The sequence below is a fragment of the Colossoma macropomum genome, unplaced genomic scaffold, assembly GCF_904425465.1.
Source record: "Colossoma macropomum unplaced genomic scaffold, Colossoma_macropomum, whole genome shotgun sequence".
NCBI lineage: Eukaryota > Metazoa > Chordata > Actinopteri > Characiformes > Serrasalmidae > Colossoma > Colossoma macropomum.
The window spans coordinates 74,418-93,517 of NW_023495461.1; the positions used below are offsets into that span (position 1 = coordinate 74,418).

Genomic DNA, 19,100 nt, shown 5'->3' on the forward strand with positions numbered 1-19,100 from the left:
CATGCGCACACACACACTCACCCGCCTACACACTTTTATTTAAATACCAAGAAGTACTTCTGCTTTCAGGTCACAAATCACACATACACGCACATTCACCATATGCCGTCTGCAGGTTTATTCACATCCTCATTTACCGTATCTAGTATCACTGATTTTCTTGCTCAGGTTTCCTGTGTGTGTGTGTGTGTGTGTGTGTTGGTGCAGGACCGCCTGTATTTTGTGATGGAGTACATTAACGGAGGGGACCTGATGTACCAGATACAGCAAGTGGGGAAATTTAAGGAGCCTCATGCTGTGTAAGTGCACACACCGGTCTTGAAGACACGCAGCAGGCGATTTTGAATGTTCAACACTTGTGTCGCCATGGTGTAAATCTGCAATACAGCACTGTGCAAAAGTCAGAGACCTCCCCTTATTTATTTAATGTCCAGTTAAAACAGACATTAAGTTACGTTTTTCAGCATCAGCAAAATCAGAACGCAGACTTAAGAGAAAACTACAACAGAGGCCTGAACAACCTAACAATACAAATGCCCACCCTTTGCTTTTATTACAGCTTCTGGTCAAGACCACTGGAAGTGAGTCTGAGTCGAGACCAAGACCTGGACACACCAAGTCCAAGTCACGACCAAAGCTGCATACAAAAACCACAAACTACCACATAATAGCACTATATTACTACGTTAGTTAAGTAAGGGCTGGGGCAGCTTACTGGATACAGGGTGGAACTAGACTCTGCAGGAAGGCAGCCCTCCAGGACCACACTCTCAGTCTTTAGTAAAAAGAACACTTTGCATGATTAAAGGGTTCTTTGCATCATGAAAGTGCTCTTCAGATTGATGGAGAATGTGCTGTAGATGGTTCTTTACAGAACCTTTTAAAAAAAGGGTTCTATATAGCACCCAAAAGGTGCCCCTTTGAAAAACCCTTTTCAAAAAGGCTCTATATAGAACCATGAACACTAAAAAGAACGCTTTGCATGATTAAAGGGTTCTTTGCATGTTAAAAGCATTCTTCAGATTGATGCATAATGTGCTGTAGATGGTTCTATATAGAACCTTTAAAAAAAAAAAAGTTCTATATAGTACCCAAAAGGGTCCTTCCAATTTTACAAGCTTGACATCGTAGCAATAGAAGAACCTTTTTGGTGCTATAGAGAACCCTTTTCAAAAATGTTCTATATAGAACCATGAACAATAAAAAGAACGCTTTGCATGATTAAAGTGTTAAAAGGGTTCTTCAGATTGATATAAAATGTGTAAAATGTAAAATGTGCTGTAAATGGTTCTGTATAGAACCATTTTGAAAAGGGTTCTATATAACACCAAAAAGGGATCTTCTATTGTTACCAGCTTGACATTGTAGCAATACAAGAATCATTTTGGGTGCTATATTCAGCCCTTTTCAAAAAAAGCTCTATACAGAACCATGAACACAAAAAAGAATGCTTTGCATGATTAAAGGGTTCTTTGCATCGTAAAAGCGTTCTTCAGACTGATGAATAATGTGCTGTAGATGGTTCTATATAGAACCTTTTTAAAAAGGGTTCTATATAGCACCCAAAAGGGTCCTTCCAATTTTACAAGCTTGACATTGTAGCAATAAAAGAACCATTTTTGATGCTATATTGAGCCCTTTTCCAAAAAGGTTCTATATAGAACCATAAGTTACATATTTTCCATCAATCTGAAGAACGCTTTCACAATGCAAAGAACCATTTAATTATGCAAAGGGTTATTTGATTGTTGAAGGTTCTTTACAGAACTATTTTCTTCACTAAGAACCCTTGAAGAACCATCTTTAAGTGAGCAGGGTTGGAGAACACTGCTTTAAGTGCTGTTTATCTGATGGGGACAGTTTTGGTATCTATCAGGTTTTCCAGGTGGTTGCTAGGAATCCCATTTTCTCTGTAGCTTTTAATCATTTTTTGACCTCCAGTTGTGGAAGGTCTCTGACTTTGGCACAGTAACGTCATTATAGTGAGTAGTTCTCATCACCATGGCACTAAAAGAATACACAATTTGATTCTAATTTGAAGGGTATCTCTGAATAGACACTAGAAAGCACTGTCTGTAATAAACGACCATTTTGCTTTGCGTCCACTGAACATTTTCACAAACAAATGCCTTTGACAATCTGGACATTCTTGTCTGTATTGAGTGTTGTTGAAACATTTTTTCTTCAGCCAATTAGACGTCCATTTCTAACCACTTCCCTACATAACAAACTGAAAGAAATGTACTGACATGATCACAGTGTTTGTCTCTGTTTGTTGTGGATGCAGGTTCTATGCTGCAGAGATTGCTATTGGTCTATTTTTCCTCCATTCGAAAGGCATCATTTACAGGTGAGAAACCTTCTGTCTTTGTACGAATAGATACTGATATTGTACATTAGAAACATTCTGGGAGCTTCTAATGAAGGTTTTTAAGCACCTTTTCTACAAATATTGTCTATAGAACCTGTAATGTTCCAATATACAGTCATGTGCAAATGTTTTGGCACCCCTAGTCACGTACACATCCTCTACCTAAAACACACTTCTGCACATTTTACTGCACAATTGCTGTTTAGCTGCTAAAGTTAACACTATGGAAAAAGGGTTCTTTGCATAGTGAAATGGAGAACGTGCTGTAGATGGTTCTATATAGAATCTTTTTTAAATGGATTCTATGTAGCACCAAAAAGGGTTGTGCTGGTACAAGTGGATCAGACACAGCAGTGCTGCTGGAGTTTTTAAACACTGTGTCCACTCACTGTCCACTCTATTAGACACTCCTACCTTTTCAGTCCACCTTGTAGATGTAAAGTCAGAGATGATAGCTCATCTGCTGCTGCACAGTTTGTGTTGGTCATCCTCTAGTCCTTCATCAGTGGTCACAGGACGCTGTTGGCTGGATATTTTCGGTTGGTGGACTATTCTCAGTCCAGCAGTGACACTGAGGTGTTTAAAAACTCCAGCAGCACTGCTGTGTCTGATCCACTCAGACCAGCGCAACACACACTAACACACCACCATGTCGGTGTTACTGCAGTGCTGAGAATGATCCACCACCCAAGTAATACCTGCTCTGTGAGAGTCCATGGGGGTCCTGACCACTGAAGAACAGGGTAAAAGGGGGCTAACAAAGTATGCAGAGAAACAGATGGACTACAGTCTGTAACTGTAGAACTACAAAGTGCACCTATACAGTAAGTGGAGCTGATAAAATGGACAGTGAGTGTAGAAACAAGGAGGTGGTCATAATGTTATGTCTGATCGTTGTATGTCTGTAACAGAATTGTGGGATCTAATTCTGATTTCCTTTTAATTTCCTTCCAGTCCTCTTTAGGTGCACTTCTCATAGCAGTGTTCAAGTCTTGAAGGCTGACGATAATGCTGGTAATGCATGAGTCTTTCTGTTTGTGCCTGCAGAGATCTAAAGTTGGATAACGTGATGTTGGACTCGGAGGGCCATATTAAGATCGCAGACTTTGGCATGTGCAAGGAGAACATGTTTGATGGTGTCACCACAAAAACCTTCTGTGGAACTCCAGACTACATTGCCCCTGAGGTGGGTGGATGGGTGCTTGTTTTCAAGTGGTTTTCAAGGTAGAAATGTTCTGATATTCTAGGTAAACCACAGTAAAACAGGGCTAATCAACAACATGGTGTTGTTTAAAGGTCCCATATCATGGACAAGCAAATTCCCCCCACCTTTTTAAGTTTTGAGTTTGAAGCAATATTTAAACATTAAACATTGTTTAAGGTTCAAAACATGCCATACATTCTGTACATGGAAACTAAACTACAAAAACAGCCCATTTTGAATTCATTGTTTCTGGGGTGTCACCAGAACCAGCTCATTTACGTAGATCCACCTATTCAGCCTATGGCAATTTAGCCCCGCCCATTCACACTGAAGTTATAAGGAATGTTTCAGCTCAAATTGCTTTTTGGATGAAGCACAAGACAGGGCAGCCAATCAGAGCAGAGGTCATTTAGAGGCACAGTAACACAAACAGCCTGTTTAATTCTAAAGCATAAAGAGAGGTTGAAAAATAGTCTTGTGCAAATGAAATATGACTGGTTTTTGTGCATAAAACTACACAAATAAAAGAAAAATGAAGGATATGGGCCCTTCAACAAAAACTCCATGCTTCATTTTTTTTAACATATAGGGACACTAGGAGAGACAGAGGAAGAGAGATATTCTGACTGTCTTCTATTTCAGATCATTGCTTATCAGCCCTATGGGAAGTCGGTTGACTGGTGGGCCTATGGAGTTCTACTTTATGAAATGTTAGCAGGACAGGTAATGTTGAATGCTAAAACAATGTAAATTTTATATATATGTACTATACAGTGATTATACACTCATACATAAATTATTTTCATTATCATTTTTCCCATAAATGCTTGCTTGTACTTGTCATTAGAATATTGGCCTCATTATTTTTTTTTATTCTTATAGCCCCCATTTGATGGTGAAGATGAAGATGAGCTTTTCCAGTCCATCATGGAGCACCATGTATCCTACCCTAAATCCATGTCTAAAGAGGCAGTGGCCATATGCAAGGGTGTAGGTGTACACGCACACATGCATGCATGTTTTGTTAACCTTTACACACTAAACAGTAATGTTGGGTCAATCCATGTGAAATCGAAGAAGTCCTGCTGACTGACCATCTCAGATTTGATTGATACTTATAATGCCATTGTGTCCAGTAGATAGTGTGCAAAAATCTGTGTGCAAAAAAAGGCCTGATTCTGAGATATAGGCTTTAAAACTTGGGTGTACTCTTATTTTTGCCATATAATTTGTGTGGGGAAAAAAGTGCAAACTTTAATATTATTATATTTTTTTTAGTAGATGGAATTTTCAGCAGATACAGTTTGATTTAAAAACCCAGTAGTCCTTTTGGTAATTTATTTAGAAATACCCAATCACAGTAAACATTATTTAAAATGTCTTTCACTATCTCTGCCTTTATGCTTTATTAAAAATGAATTTGGCTGATCCTGTTTGAAATTGTAGAAACTAGCCTCTAAAACGGTCCAAAAATCTTCATAAATAAAAAATAAAGCTTACAGAGCTGTTTCTGAATAAAAAAGTCTGGCATGTTTAGGTGAGGTTGGGACTTGTCAAGTTTATTAGTGCATCTTGTTTGCACTGTTCTGCTCTGCTTCACAATAAAAGTCATGCAGTTAGCTTTCACATAGCACACGCAAATTACAAACAACGACATTCACAAATAATCTATATAGAGGAAATGTATGCTTTATATGCACTGTGAGTTATTAATATTGTTCTCTTAGATACATGAGTACCGCCAGTAACATAATTCCTATTAACTCAGTAACTATAACATTGTATGCAAAAGTTTGAACATCTCCAGTCAAATTATTATTTTTTTTTTTCTAAATAGAAATGAAGTTGAATTTCAGCTGGACTAGTTACCAGATTAGGACCGGTAATGTTAATTATAAGTGACTCAACTGGATTCATATGGTATAAAGTATCTTTATAATTTCCACAGATTTCCTTTAGACAGTCTAGATCAAAACATTATAGCCTAGACATTTACTCCTGCTTTACGATTAGAATTAAATGGATCCAAACAAACAACAAAAACAAATTCTAGTTATTACCAGATAAGACAGAGTTAGGCTATTTAAATGAGATAAATCAACTTTATAAATGCTGCCCAACAGGATAGGAGGAGCTCAGAGTTTGTCTGTTTATTTGATGAGTTTAATATATTGGAAAAAATAAATAATTTTTCCGTTTAAATTTTTTCCCAATATGTAAAATCCAGCAAATAAACAGTAATTGTTCTCTGTAGAGGATGTGTAAACTTATATTCACCAAAATAACATAATTTGACCAAACATATGCATATAACTGTAATGCATTGTACTACTTAATAACAGGAAAAGGTGATCATATTACTGTAACATGTTACATTGTACTGCGTACCCACCCACACTTGTCCTATTTGACCGGCTATTTTGTGTCTTTTAGTTGATGACCAAGCACCCAGGGAAGCGTTTGGGCTGCGGTCCAGAGGGGGAGCGAGATATTAAGGAACACGCGTTCTTCCGTTACATGGATTGGGAGAAACTGCAGAACAAAGAGGTTCAACCACCATTCAAACCCAAAGCAGTAAGTAATAGTCTACCTTCTGGCGTGTGTCTGTATGCATTTGTGCGACTTTGTATGTGTGCTTGTGTGTGTTTTTTTAATATGTCCTCTATTCTTTTCTATCTTTGACAAGAGCTTGAAGTAATCATAAACTTAACTAAGAAGTAAATGCACTACTTCCTCTAAATAACTGCTTCCCCATCCCCCCGAAGCAGAAACATGTCATGCAGTATTATGTTTCAGGAATGATAAATAGGGTGGACAGAGAGGTTTAGCACAAGGCAAGTCCAGGCGAATCACACGCCAGCTCTTCTGCAGCGGACATAGTCTTGTAAAATATCATTACGTGCTGTAAATAATTGTATGCCTAGACTGAGCTGTATGCACTAAATATCATTTTGTGATTCCAGTGCTGCATATTGCGATAGTCCATCTGATACACTGAAAATACTTTGGAATCCTTCATTTGGTTACATATTGGCCTGTGTTATTTAGACTGAAATCAAGAAACACACATCAGGAACATCTTATGCTAGATTACATGATGTGGCATCATACAAATACACATATTAAACAGCAAGTCCCAGGGAACACAGTGCAAACTAGAAAAGTGCAAGTGATTGTGCAGCTTAAGCAGTTAATTGATGGTTGCTAAGTTGCTCCCAAATGGTTACTATGGTATTGTAGGTGGATGCTAAGGTGTTCCAAGTGGTTGCTATGTGGCTGCTATGGTGTCCCAAGTAGTTGCTAGGGTGTTGCTACGGTATCGCTTTTGGTTGCTATAGGGTTGCTGTGTCGTCGGCACCCCATATGGTTAATAGGGTGTTGTTAATGGGTTTGTATAATCGTGACCAAACTTGGGCTCCTCATTCATTCCTATTGGGAAAAAAATAACAATTTAACAATGATCAAAAAGCTGTATTCAACTACACCATTCCCGATCAGACAGAACATTGGAGTTGGAACAGTGTCAGTATCTCGAAAACTGCGGGACGGGTTAGCGGAAAAACATCTGGGAACAGTAGTGTTGCAATCAACTGTTGTCACTAGTCATTTAACAATGTTTACATGATACTAAACTGATTGTTATATAAAAACGTCCAGCAAAGTTTGAATGAAAAAACCAAGAAAGAAATGTGATAAGACTATTTCTAATATTTCTAGAATCGGTAGTCTGATGGGCGTGCGTAAATGACTTGCAACGTCTTCCCAGCCTGCTATGTCACAGAAAAAGAACTAAACACAAAAAGACTTTACGATTTAGCAGATTTTATAATTCATCTTGAAAAACACTCTGTGATCATGGCTCCCTAAAAAAATTGGGCCTCATCCACCAATATCTTCCAAGTTTTTTCTTAAATTTGTTCTTGAGAAAGGTCCACAGAAAAAGTTTACGTCAGATTTATGACGTGTTCTTAAACCGCAGAACTGTTCACACATTTGTGCTCTTGAGTGTGTGTAGATTCTGTTCTTACCTAAGAACAAATCCCAGATAAGAAAACACTGGTGAAACTCAGAACTGCAGAAGTGGATTTTAAGAAGAAATTCATTAAGAATGGCTGGTGAATGAGGCCCATTGTCCGGCGTTTCTGTGGCAAGATCTTAACCCCTTTTCACAGTGATTTGGAGGCAAGTCATGTATGTATAAACTATCTGATGAGTCGATTTCCATTCCCACACTGGAATGGCCACTCGGAGGCCTGCAGAAATGTGGTTAAAAACTATCTAAACAAAACTAACCTACTTATCAAGAAAACGCAGGCTCAAGTTTCCTGGGTCTTTAACATTTTTCATCAGAATAAAAGCAGCTAGCAGATACAGGCATTTACTCCATTGCACTCCAGCCCTGCACAGCACAGCACAATTGCCTAATCGCAATTATTTGAGATGATCACAATTTTTTAAACTAACAGCAGTCATTTTCCACAGACATTAGATTTCACAGTTACATTATGCTGCAACAAACAAAACGTGAATTGAGTGTGTTGGGTTGAGACAAATACTTGTCAATAAAAGAAACTTTCATTGCGACAACAGAAGTTCTAACTTCAAACTTGGTGCTAAAATGTCTAGAGGGCAGCGCTGCTACTAAGTAAACATAGCTAAGCAACTAAAGTGGCTAATCAGATAATTTTGCTACTTTAGGCTTGTATTTTAATTATTTCAAGCAATGTAAAAACTATTAAATCATTAATCGTGATTATATTGCAATTAATCGCCAGCTAGAATTTAATGATCGTGACAGCCCTATTGCACTCTCTTATGTAACTTCCTTGATAATGTCCGAAGAGCAATGAAGCAAGAGGAGCATGTTCAAATTAGAGGTCTGCATGTTACCATTTTTCCACTCCTGCCCAAAATGAAAAGTTAGATTAACACTTGACACATTGTAACTGGCACAAGGATGCACGTGCCAATAATGACGCGATTGCAGCGGTACGAAACCCCATGGTGGCCCCACACAGTGTTGCGGCACAGGGTCGTGATGTCCCAGTTTTTGTAGCTTGGCACTCACCCTACGCATACTGCTTCATTCAAACAACTGAATTTGAAAGGAGATCTGCTGAGCAGGTTCACCTCTACAGGTGCTTATATGATACTTCTATCAGATCACGTCATGGAAGCACTAACTGCGGGTCGATTTTAGGTCTGCACGCCATGCTCCCATAAATCAAACTCACTCACTTCAGAAAGAGGTCTGTGAAAATCCTGTGATATAAGCAGGAACAAGGTGCTCAACAACACAGAAGAGTAGATAATCTTGGATCTCACATTACACGACTCAGGAACGTTGAGTCATTACAATCGAACGTTTGATTATATTGGAGGGTATCCGATCGGAAGGCTGAAGATTGACTCATTTCTTCTCTCACACTACCAGATCATTCGCGCCATCACTTCCGATCGAGCTCCTGACCTGGAAAATCACTTCAGACTGTGAAAAAAGGAGCAAATCTGGCTAAAATTTGGTAGCGTAAGCACAGCCATAGGAGTTGGGCACAACTCTATTATACCAAGCCCTGTGGGTACAATGTCAAATTGTTAGCCCTATCAACGGGAGATCATGAGTTCAATTCCCGGCGATGCCACAGTTATCCGAGGCCTTCCGAGACCATAACTGGCCTTGTTTTCTCTGGGTGGGCGTAACTGGCCTCCCTCAGTATCCTTCAGTGCGGTGCTAACATGATTTGCAGTTAGCATTCTCCTCCAAGCGTTTTGAGAAAAAAAAAAATTAACAAAAGCTCCACACTCCATACAGCCCATTTATGGAAAATGATAGTCACAACCATTAACATGTTTACATACAGCTCTGTGCAATATGTTGGAACCCCCTGGTCAAACATGTTTTGCTGAAAATAAGTTAACACATCCTCTACAGAGAACACATTACTGCACATTTTAATGCACAGTTACTGTTTATTTGTTCAATTTAATATATTGGAGAAAACCATTTTCACAAGTATGTTTGAAGCAAATAAAACTGTGCACTAAAATTTGCAGTAAAAATGCCATATTTAAGTTTATTCTGTGTAGATGATGTGTCTTGTTTTCACTTAGAAAATCAACAAAACCTTATTTGAGCGGGTGTGTTCAAACCTTTGCTTACAGCTGTATGACCGCCCATTCAAGGTGAACTGATGAGGTGCCACTGCAGACAGTCCATATAAGAGTTATTGGATGGGCAGTTGCAGAGAAAATAAACGTTGAGTTGTTCCTGGCTGTCGGGAAGCAAACGTATCCTTGCAGGATCCACACACCCACAAGTAAAAGGGTTCAAGTTTACTTTTTCGATGATGTCCCTGAGGATTAACAGTTTGTTCCATGTCCAATCTTAAAGCAACACAGTAACAATGCCTGTAAAAATACAACATACAAAAAAAAAAAAACATACAACCACACAAATGTTGGATATGAGAACTTTAAAGGTGCTGTAACAAAAACATCCTGTTTCATTCTAAGGGATAACGTAAGAATGACTTGGTAGAATGAATCATGTAAGAATTATGAGTGTTTATGTTTCATAAATCCAAAGAAACATTATACTTAAACTTCAGGGAATAAAATAAGATAAATAAAAAATGGAGAATATGGCCTGAAAAGAGCTGTCACATAATTAAAGATAAGGGTATAAATGCCCCATAGTACACCGTCATAGCACAAACTCAGTTTGACTTATACAAAGAAGACTAGCGGCAGATATAATGTGGCAGGCAGAGTGTTATGTGAGGGCCGTAAGTAATCCTCTGCTTTGCATAGGCAGTTTGCAAGCCAAACAGTTACAACCACAATCCCTGCAATTTGGTTAGTTTGTTCAGATACTGACAGGCTTACTGTCCTTTCCTCGAGAACTATTCATATCCTATATTAGCAACATAGAAAAGGCATCAAGTTGACATTGTATGTCTTTAAAAGTAAAGAGTATGTTTCTCCACTTACTTATTTAGGCTTTTCTTTTCATTGGTCACCCACCTATGTGGTTAATATGTTTTTATTGTGACAACATATCAAATGATTAATTCTGTGTGAATTTACTACTTCTAGTTGTAATTTGGTCAGATGTATAAGTCTAATAATGCTAGTCTGGGTACAACACAGTGTTATTTCGGTAAGGCTTGATGTCATCTCAAAGGCACTAACGCTCAATATATACCAATGAGCCAAAACTAAAAAGCTGTAGGTCCTCCGTGTGCTGCGGCTCCGACCCACTGAGGCATGGACTCTTAAAGTGTCGGATGGTATTTGGCACCAAGATGTTAGCAGCAGATCCTTTAAGTCCTGTAAGTTGCGAGTTGAACCTGCTGCAGATCGGACTTGTTCCAGTACATCCCACAGATGCTTGATCAGATTGAGATCTGGGGAATTTGGTGGCCAGGGCAACACCTACAGCTGTTCGCCATGTTCTTCAAACCATTCCCAAACAATGTGTGCAGTGTGGTAGAACGCATTATCCTGCTGAAACACGCCACTACCATCAGGGAATAGCCTTGCAACGAGGGGTGTACTTGGTATACAATGATGTTTAGGTAGGTGGCACCTGTCAAATTTACATCGTGAACCCGCAGACCCAGGGCTTCCCAGCAAAACATTGCCCAGAGCATCACACTCTCTCCATTGACTTATCTTCTTCCCACAGTGTGACGGCTTTCAGCACTGCACATGGGTTAGCATGGCCACTCTGACCAGTCTTTGGCTACACAGCCCCATATGCGACAGGCTGCAATGCAGTGTGTGGGCACCCAATGAGCTGTTGCCAGTTCGTGGTTTGTCCCTTCTCCGTCAGTAGGTACTCGCAACTGCTGACTGGGAGCACCCCACAAGTCTTGCCGTTTCGGAGATGCTGTCATGTAGTTGTCTGACCTTTACAATTTGGCCCTTGTCAGAGTTGCGCAGATCTTCACACCTGCCCGTTCCTCCCATGTTCAAACATACTGACTACGAGAACCGGCTGTTCACTTAGTGTATAATATATCCCAGACCTTAATGTGTCATTGTTAGGATATAATCAGTGTCATTTGATTTATTTGTGAGTGGTCATAATGTTTTGGTTCATCTGTGTATTCTATGTTCTTTACCTTGTACTCGAGGTATGTACCTAGTGTTCCGTACAAGTAAGGCACTTCCTTCTTAAATGTATGATACCATTAAACTATGCCTTCATACTCATATTATTTCCCGAAATCAAAGACACAGAGGTAAGTTGTTTTGATCATGTTTGACCTACAAAACATCTCTCCAGTGTTGGGGAGCAGCTGAATTTCTATTATTAGTGTAGACTGTTAGATTTAAGAGGACAAACTTGCCATTTTTATATGGGTCAGCTACTCCTGCACAGCATGAACAGGCACATGGCTGACTATTATCACCTTGATAGATGAGGAAGCTTCTCTGTAGTTAGCCTTGAAAGTAAAGAAGGTAAAGTAGTCAGGGGCACATGATATATCTGTGGTTATGGTTATATGATAATATTATTTGTCAGTAAATTGAACAATTATTATCAATATTGGAATTACAGCTGGTGAAGATTAAAACTGAAACTTGCCACCCTATTTTTTGCTCACACGTGCACTGATGCACATATGGTCACCGGTGGCAGGCATTTCCGTATTCCTACTGAGGTGGGTAGTGTAGTGGATAACACCACAGCCCCTCAAACAGACAAGATCAGATATTTAAGCCACTGCTTTACCAGTGAGTCCTTGGGCAAAACTCTTAACACTACATTCCTCTAGCTGTAGTAGTATCCCAGCGTCATCCAAACGTTCTGCTCTTCTGGAATACAACAAATCCTTCATCATATAACAGATTATCAGTTAGATGTAATCACCACCAACTCCTGTATGACTCTGGTATCGTCTTGCATCCCAAATCCATTATTTTAAAAAAGCGTTCTTTGAATGATGCCAAAGAAGAACCACTTTTTATAAATGAGATGTCTAAATCTGAAAACCCTAACAGTTTTAAAAGGACCTCCGCATAATGTTAAGGTTCGATACCAATTTAAGGTTTCTTCCTAGACCTGTAAAGGTTCTTGACTTGTAAAGATTCTTCACATTCACACATCAAGTAAAATTTAGGGCTGCAACAAGTATCTATTTTTATAATAAGTTAGTCTATTATGACTTTAATTGATTGATAGTTGGGGAATGCAAACCAGCAGATATTCATCTGGCAATAATGTTTCATTTAACTATTTAAAAAATACAAGGATTATTCTTAATAATTAAAAACGTAGCCCATGAATCTTCTTATTCATATTCTCCAAAAGATGCTTTTATTAAGGGCATATGAACATATTTTCGGATGTAAACGTCATCAAGCCATCTAATCAATAACATGATTCATTGCCAACAATTTTTCATTATCAACGTTATTGATACTGTAGTTTTGTCATTGCAGCCCTAGTAAAATCATTGATTATTGGTGTCGGCAGTGGCCACAGCAAAGTGCTAATTATTGGTTATTTTCAGCTTACAGATTCTATAGTCCCTGTCTAAAAGTAATAAAAGTACATCTTTCTTCTCCCTCATTGCTACTTAGGCACTTCCAGTGAGGAATGTTATAGTTAATCCAGTTTTGGAACAGCCTCCCCAACACTGCAGCTCACTCACAAACTCTCAGCCCAGCTCGCTTATGAATTTGGATGCCTTCCACATCTTATGAAACAAATGTTTTCCTCAACATTTGTTGATTCACATGTTTTCAGTTGAAGAATATGTGATTTCTGGAGGATTTTATGGGATTAAAACATTAGAAGATTACACGCATGTTGACTCTTTTTGATAATCCAACCCACGACTGTTATTCCTGTCTAGAAAACATTAGGTTTCACTGTATGTGAGGAATTTTCCGAGAATATTGTAATGTTTTAATCCCTCTTTCAGTTGGTTTTTCTCATGATTGCTCTGTTGTTTTTGTCATGTTTTATCACACTTTTGTTGTAATTTTTTTAACTGCTTATTATTTTAACCTCCATCCTCCCATCATCCCACTCCTCTCTTCTCTCGTCCTCTCCACAGTGCGGTCGGGATGCAGAGAACTTTGACCGTTTTTTCACCCGTCATCCTCCAGTCCTGACCCCTCCCGACCAGGAAGTGCTTGTTAACTTGGACCAGGAAGAGTTCCAGGGTTTCTCTTACGTTAACCCAGAATTCACAGCTCAGGAATCCAAGTAGCCGATAGCGGCACTTAACATGGGGACCAATCAGATTGGAGAGTTTGAAATGACTGAGGCAGAATGAGCCAAGCACAAGAGAAAGTACAGAGTGGTACTAAATCAGATTTTTATCAGTGGACCTAGTGTGTACCTTTGCATTTGTTTCATACCATTCATGTTGATTAATCATTAAAAATAAACGTTTTAAACACGCACACACATAAATTGGCCATCCGGTTTTGAGTGGAAATCAGTGGAATGAAGATGACAACAAATGAGTTTAAGATTATATGGCTTTTCATTATTCAGACTCAAACACTTTCACAACATTAAAGTTCTAAAATTGAGAATTTCTCAACACCATCACGACATTATGATGCCTTGACTACATAAGAAATGTACATTATTTTTAATCATTTTTATTCCATTAATCAGTACTGTAATGTAAACATTGTCTGGAATTTTCTGGGGACAAAATGTCACAAGTAACCACAAAAAACTTCACAGGTCAAACCAATAGTCTCAGTTGTTTCTCAAACTTACTTGAGATGCATCGCTGTTCAAAGGTTTGGAATCAACCTTTAAATATCCATATTTTATACAATATCCACAATTCATCATATTGTAGAATTGGAGATCAAATCTCAATGGCAGATAACTTATATCTACCTTATATCTACCCATCTATCTCCAAAATGGTAACTTTACGGGAGAAGGAAAAAAACCTACTTTACTTTTAATGTAAGTCAGTGGAACCAGACTTTTTTCCAAGTAAATTTATCATTTAGTAACTTCTTGAAATTCCTGTAATACTGGATAATAAATCGATATTTAGTAATTCAATACATTTTGCCGAATAGTTTGTAATGACTGAACTGAGCTGAAATACAAATGTTTGTAGTTTCATGATAGTACATTCTCACAGCAGGTTAATCTATCGGTGGGTGCATGTTTTATCTATGAATGTGAAATCTTTTGTTTCTGGCTGTTTGTCAATTCTTTTTGCTACATTTTGGTTTTATGTAGTATTTTGACATTTCTAGCAATCCTATGAATGAGTAACTTCTGCTTACAGTATGTGAAGCTACACCAATAGCATTAGTTAACATAACATTATAATAAAGTTTATATATATATATATATATATATATATATATATATATATATATATATAGCCAAAATATTAACTGAAATACATGTCATGTTAGTACATTCTCACAGCAGGTTCATCTATTGGAGGAAGCACGTTGTATGAATGAATGTGTAATTTTTCAGTCTGTTTCAGTCAATTATTTTTGCTAAATTTTGGTGGGGGGGGGGTTGTATTATTTCAACAATTTCTAGCAAACCCATCAATAATATCTGCTTGCGGTATGCTAAGCTACACCAAGGGCTTCACTAAAAAGCAAAAATGTTATGATTTCCCCAATGGAATATGCACAATTCATCATATTTCAACTGGAGATCAAATCTTAAAGCTGATAACTTGACAAAACATTTGATGTTAATCATTTAATAGAATATTTTTTGGCGAATGGCTTGTAGTATGTAAATCCACATTGAATAAGTTGTTATATAAAATAACACGGAAAATGATTCCAAACTTTTGAACAGTAGCGCTGCCACACATACCATGCGGCATTCATGAAGCATTTAATGTTATTGACCAGGTTGTTCACTGGGTCAGCCAGTTCCCTCTCCTTCTTTAGATGGACACTATTGGTGTGGGTGCAAAACTATGCTACTGCTACACATAACTGTGCCAAATCAAAGCTCAGAGCTGAACGTTTTAGGGTTTGGTCGTATTTGATGGAGTCATGTTGTCATGCAATGTGGTGTGAATATTAAACATCATGCATGAACTCGCATCCACACTGCATCTGAGAACAGTCAGTTATTTAACTGGAAATACATCCGTACCAGAGACTTTGAAACTTTATATCCATTCCAAAAGTGGTATTATTACTGATATTATAAAGAAGAGAACATATCCTTTCGTGATTATCCCGCCAAATCTGTGGTGTATGACTTTGTTTAAACCGATTTCAGTGCCCTCCAGTATTTGGAAGAGATTTAATGCGATTAACTGTGGACAGACTGTTTCTACACAAGGAAATTTCAATATATATATTTGAAATATATTAATAACATTTTAGTGTCTTCTTTTTTCACATACACACAAATGCACAGTGGGGAAAAATGGGGAAAATATTTGGTCATCTAGCGCATATTCATACAGCTGTGATGACTATATTATGAATACATATTTTTTATTGAGCTTTCATAGTCCTTTCTAAATGGGCCAGGCTACACAAAGTACATTTTTGGTTTTGAAAAGGTTCTCCTGTATGCTCACAATCCTTTAGACTCAAAGACTGCTAATATTAAAAATTTACAGTACAGCAAAAATTTTCACTGTCAAGAAAGAAGCTGAAAGCAGATGACAAAAATTACATGAAGGCCTTCAATGTTAAGTACAATATAAAATGTTTGAGGATTTAGTGTGTCCTATGGAGAGGAATTTGTGTCAAATTGAAAAATAAGCCCTCTATTACATTGTTTTCACATCTCTTGGCCACTTTAGTAAAAAGAAATTCATGAGGATTTGCATTAAAACAAAATGCTGAATTCATAGAATTGAATTCAATCCACTTTACAATGTATTGCATGCATGGCTATACTGCTTTCCAGTGAGCAGTACATTAAACTGGATTTTGTAAATTTGAAGTGGATATAGGCACCAGACGTATATTAAATAATTCAGTTTCTGAATACTTGTTTCCCATCAATGTATTATATATCACTGTATTATATATCATATCACATAACAAACCTGTGGATGATACTTTACTTGTTGCGTTTGCAGGCCAACTTCAAGTCATCTAAAACTTTAAACTTTATTTTAAATTAATTCCACTCTAAGTCACGTTGGGCCTGACAAGTCACATCATGGATTTTCATGGAAAGAAAAAATCAAACAAAACCTTCCATCATGCATCACAAAATTTTGAAGCTGTGCTCCAAATTATTTAGTGATGAATTTTTGAAGTTTGTCCCAGTAGCTTCTAAATTGCATCTTAAATACTGAGTTTAACTCTTTTCAGAATGACTGTGATAAAATATTAATATGTCACTTCAAACCAAATTAACCAAATGTTCTCACAATAGGTTAATTTATTAGAGGTGCACTTTTGTCAAAATAGACATCTTTCAAATTGGAAATGTAATGTTTCACTCTGTTTCGATTAATGATTTTTGTTTTTATTCAGTGTTGCTACATTTCTACCAAACAATGACATTCATGTCTGTTACCAATATATGAAGTTACACTATGAGCTCAAAACTGCTTCACTACAAACTCAAAATCGGACTCAGATCCTATATTTTCCCCAAAGTAGCAAATGTATGCACATGTAGACGTGCCAACATATACACACACTGTTACTCACTGTTGAAGCAGCAATTTTATTTTGTTAAAACTTGTGTGCTGCTACGAGTTTACCTTCAAGTTGACCTGTAAAGCCTTAAATAATTTAAAAAGTCAGGTGTGGGGACGGATTTTAAGGGAGTTTTTCAAATCACATCGTACATCAGGGGTGCACAACTCTGGTCCTGGAGGGCCGGTGTCCAGCAGAGTTTGGTAGTTTCCCTACTCAAACACACCAATTAACAGATTAACAGATGAGTGTAATCAGGTGTGTTTGAGCAGGTAAATCATCAAACTTTGCTGGACACCGGCCCTCCAGGACCAGAGTTGTGCACCCCTGTCATACATCTTTACGCATTAACGTCACACGCACAGCCTCAAAAATAAGGTCTGACTCAGTGTTTAGGTCTCAAGTGTAAAATCAACCTTACACTGATGAAATATGATGACCAGAGTAGATAATTCACTCACACCTTTAGAAGACACACCCTTCACCAAGTTTTGACTGAGCTCTCTTTGAATTCTCTTTTACCTGGTTCACAATCAGATTCATCCACTTGGGGAAGGGGTCCGAAGCACAACTAATGATACAAAATGTTCCTCCACATGTTGCGTGCAATTACACATTTCCAGCAGAGAGGTCTCCAAATCCACAAATGGTCCATAGTGCTGCTTTAATCGGAGAAGAATGCCCCTAAGGCAGGCTCACAAAACAAGACCATCTTCTGGGGGGTTATTTCTCAATGAACCTCTCAAAACACCTGATAACTTAAACCTAATGCAAAGATTGCTTAAAAAGAACAGCTCATCCCCGGTCAAACAGGCTTCACTTTGGACTTCTTAAGTTGTCTGAGAAATCCTGCTTTGTGAAATATCCTTCTGAGAACGGACCAATTAGAAAACGAAGTACAGTTGTGTGTGAAAGTTTTGGGCACCCTTGGGCATGGGGGTGGATGTATTATGCTTTGGGGTTTTGTCGGAGCCTGTGGGCTAGAGGGAAGAAAGGAGCCAAGGGGAGTCTTACAGAGCCCAGACTGTTTTTTTTTTCCCAATATTCAAAAAATTGTGCAATAAATTTTGCAGAAATATGTCAGATATAATTTTTTTCTATGCAGTGGAGTTGACTTCCTTTCACTTTCACACACAACTGTATACATCTGAGAGCAAACCCATATGAGAAATGCCATTTCAGTGCTGAGCTTATGGGAACATCATGATACAGTGGTTGTGTAGGCTCACAGGGACCAGGCACTCAAGTGACACTCCTCCCAAGTGCCCTCATTCCCACTGTGGGGAGAGGGTGAGGGAACCCCTCTGGGCCTCTAGAAGAAGGTAGGAATGAACGAGCGATCTATAAGCATTTCTGTCGTGCTGTTCCTGGTGTTCTGTGCTGCCTAGAACATGATCTGTCTTGTGTAATGTCCGAACTCTTGTGCTGACCTCATGAGGAGGAAAGGGTCAGACCAGTTATTTGTTACAGCTTGTGTTGTTTGTGACTTCTGCTTCTGGACCGTCAACTTCTAGTTTGTCAACATTCCGTTTTCCAGCTTCATTGTTGTGTCGTTTGTCATTCAGATACAGGCACATAGTCTCTTATCCTCAATCTATTGGTCTTTTCATCCTATTCTACCACGTAGCCCATTACTATTATTCCTGTTTGATCTTCTGCTTTTTGTACGTCAGAAACGTCTTTTGCAATCCCGGTACAGTGTTTTTGCCTTGAAGCTGATTCTGACTGTGGTGTAGCTGCTGTGATGAAATCTGTTGGTGTGCATGTAATCTGTGAGTGAGTGCATGTATTGATGTCCCCTTTATTCACAAGCCTGAAAGCCATCACTGACGATGCTACAACTGAACTTGTCAAAACATACACCGATCAGGCATAACATTA

The 19,100-nt window shown here is 38.2% G+C and overlaps 1 protein-coding gene across 1 annotated transcript in view; it reads left to right on the forward strand.

Annotated features, from left to right (window-relative positions):
- prkcba (protein kinase C, beta a) overlaps positions 1 to 14,145 on the forward strand; it is a 53,269-nt gene extending 39,124 nt beyond the window's left edge. Inside the window, exons 11-17 of the mRNA XM_036562623.1 lie at positions 208 to 299; positions 2,288 to 2,350; positions 3,419 to 3,557; positions 4,218 to 4,298; positions 4,458 to 4,565; positions 6,009 to 6,149; positions 13,646 to 14,145. Coding sequence (XP_036418516.1) covers positions 208 to 299; positions 2,288 to 2,350; positions 3,419 to 3,557; positions 4,218 to 4,298; positions 4,458 to 4,565; positions 6,009 to 6,149; positions 13,646 to 13,801 — 780 coding nt within the window. The 3' untranslated portion in view covers positions 13,802 to 14,145. The remainder of the gene's footprint in view (positions 1 to 207; positions 300 to 2,287; positions 2,351 to 3,418; positions 3,558 to 4,217; positions 4,299 to 4,457; positions 4,566 to 6,008; positions 6,150 to 13,645) is intronic.
- Positions 14,146 to 19,100: the final 4,955 nt, after the last annotated feature.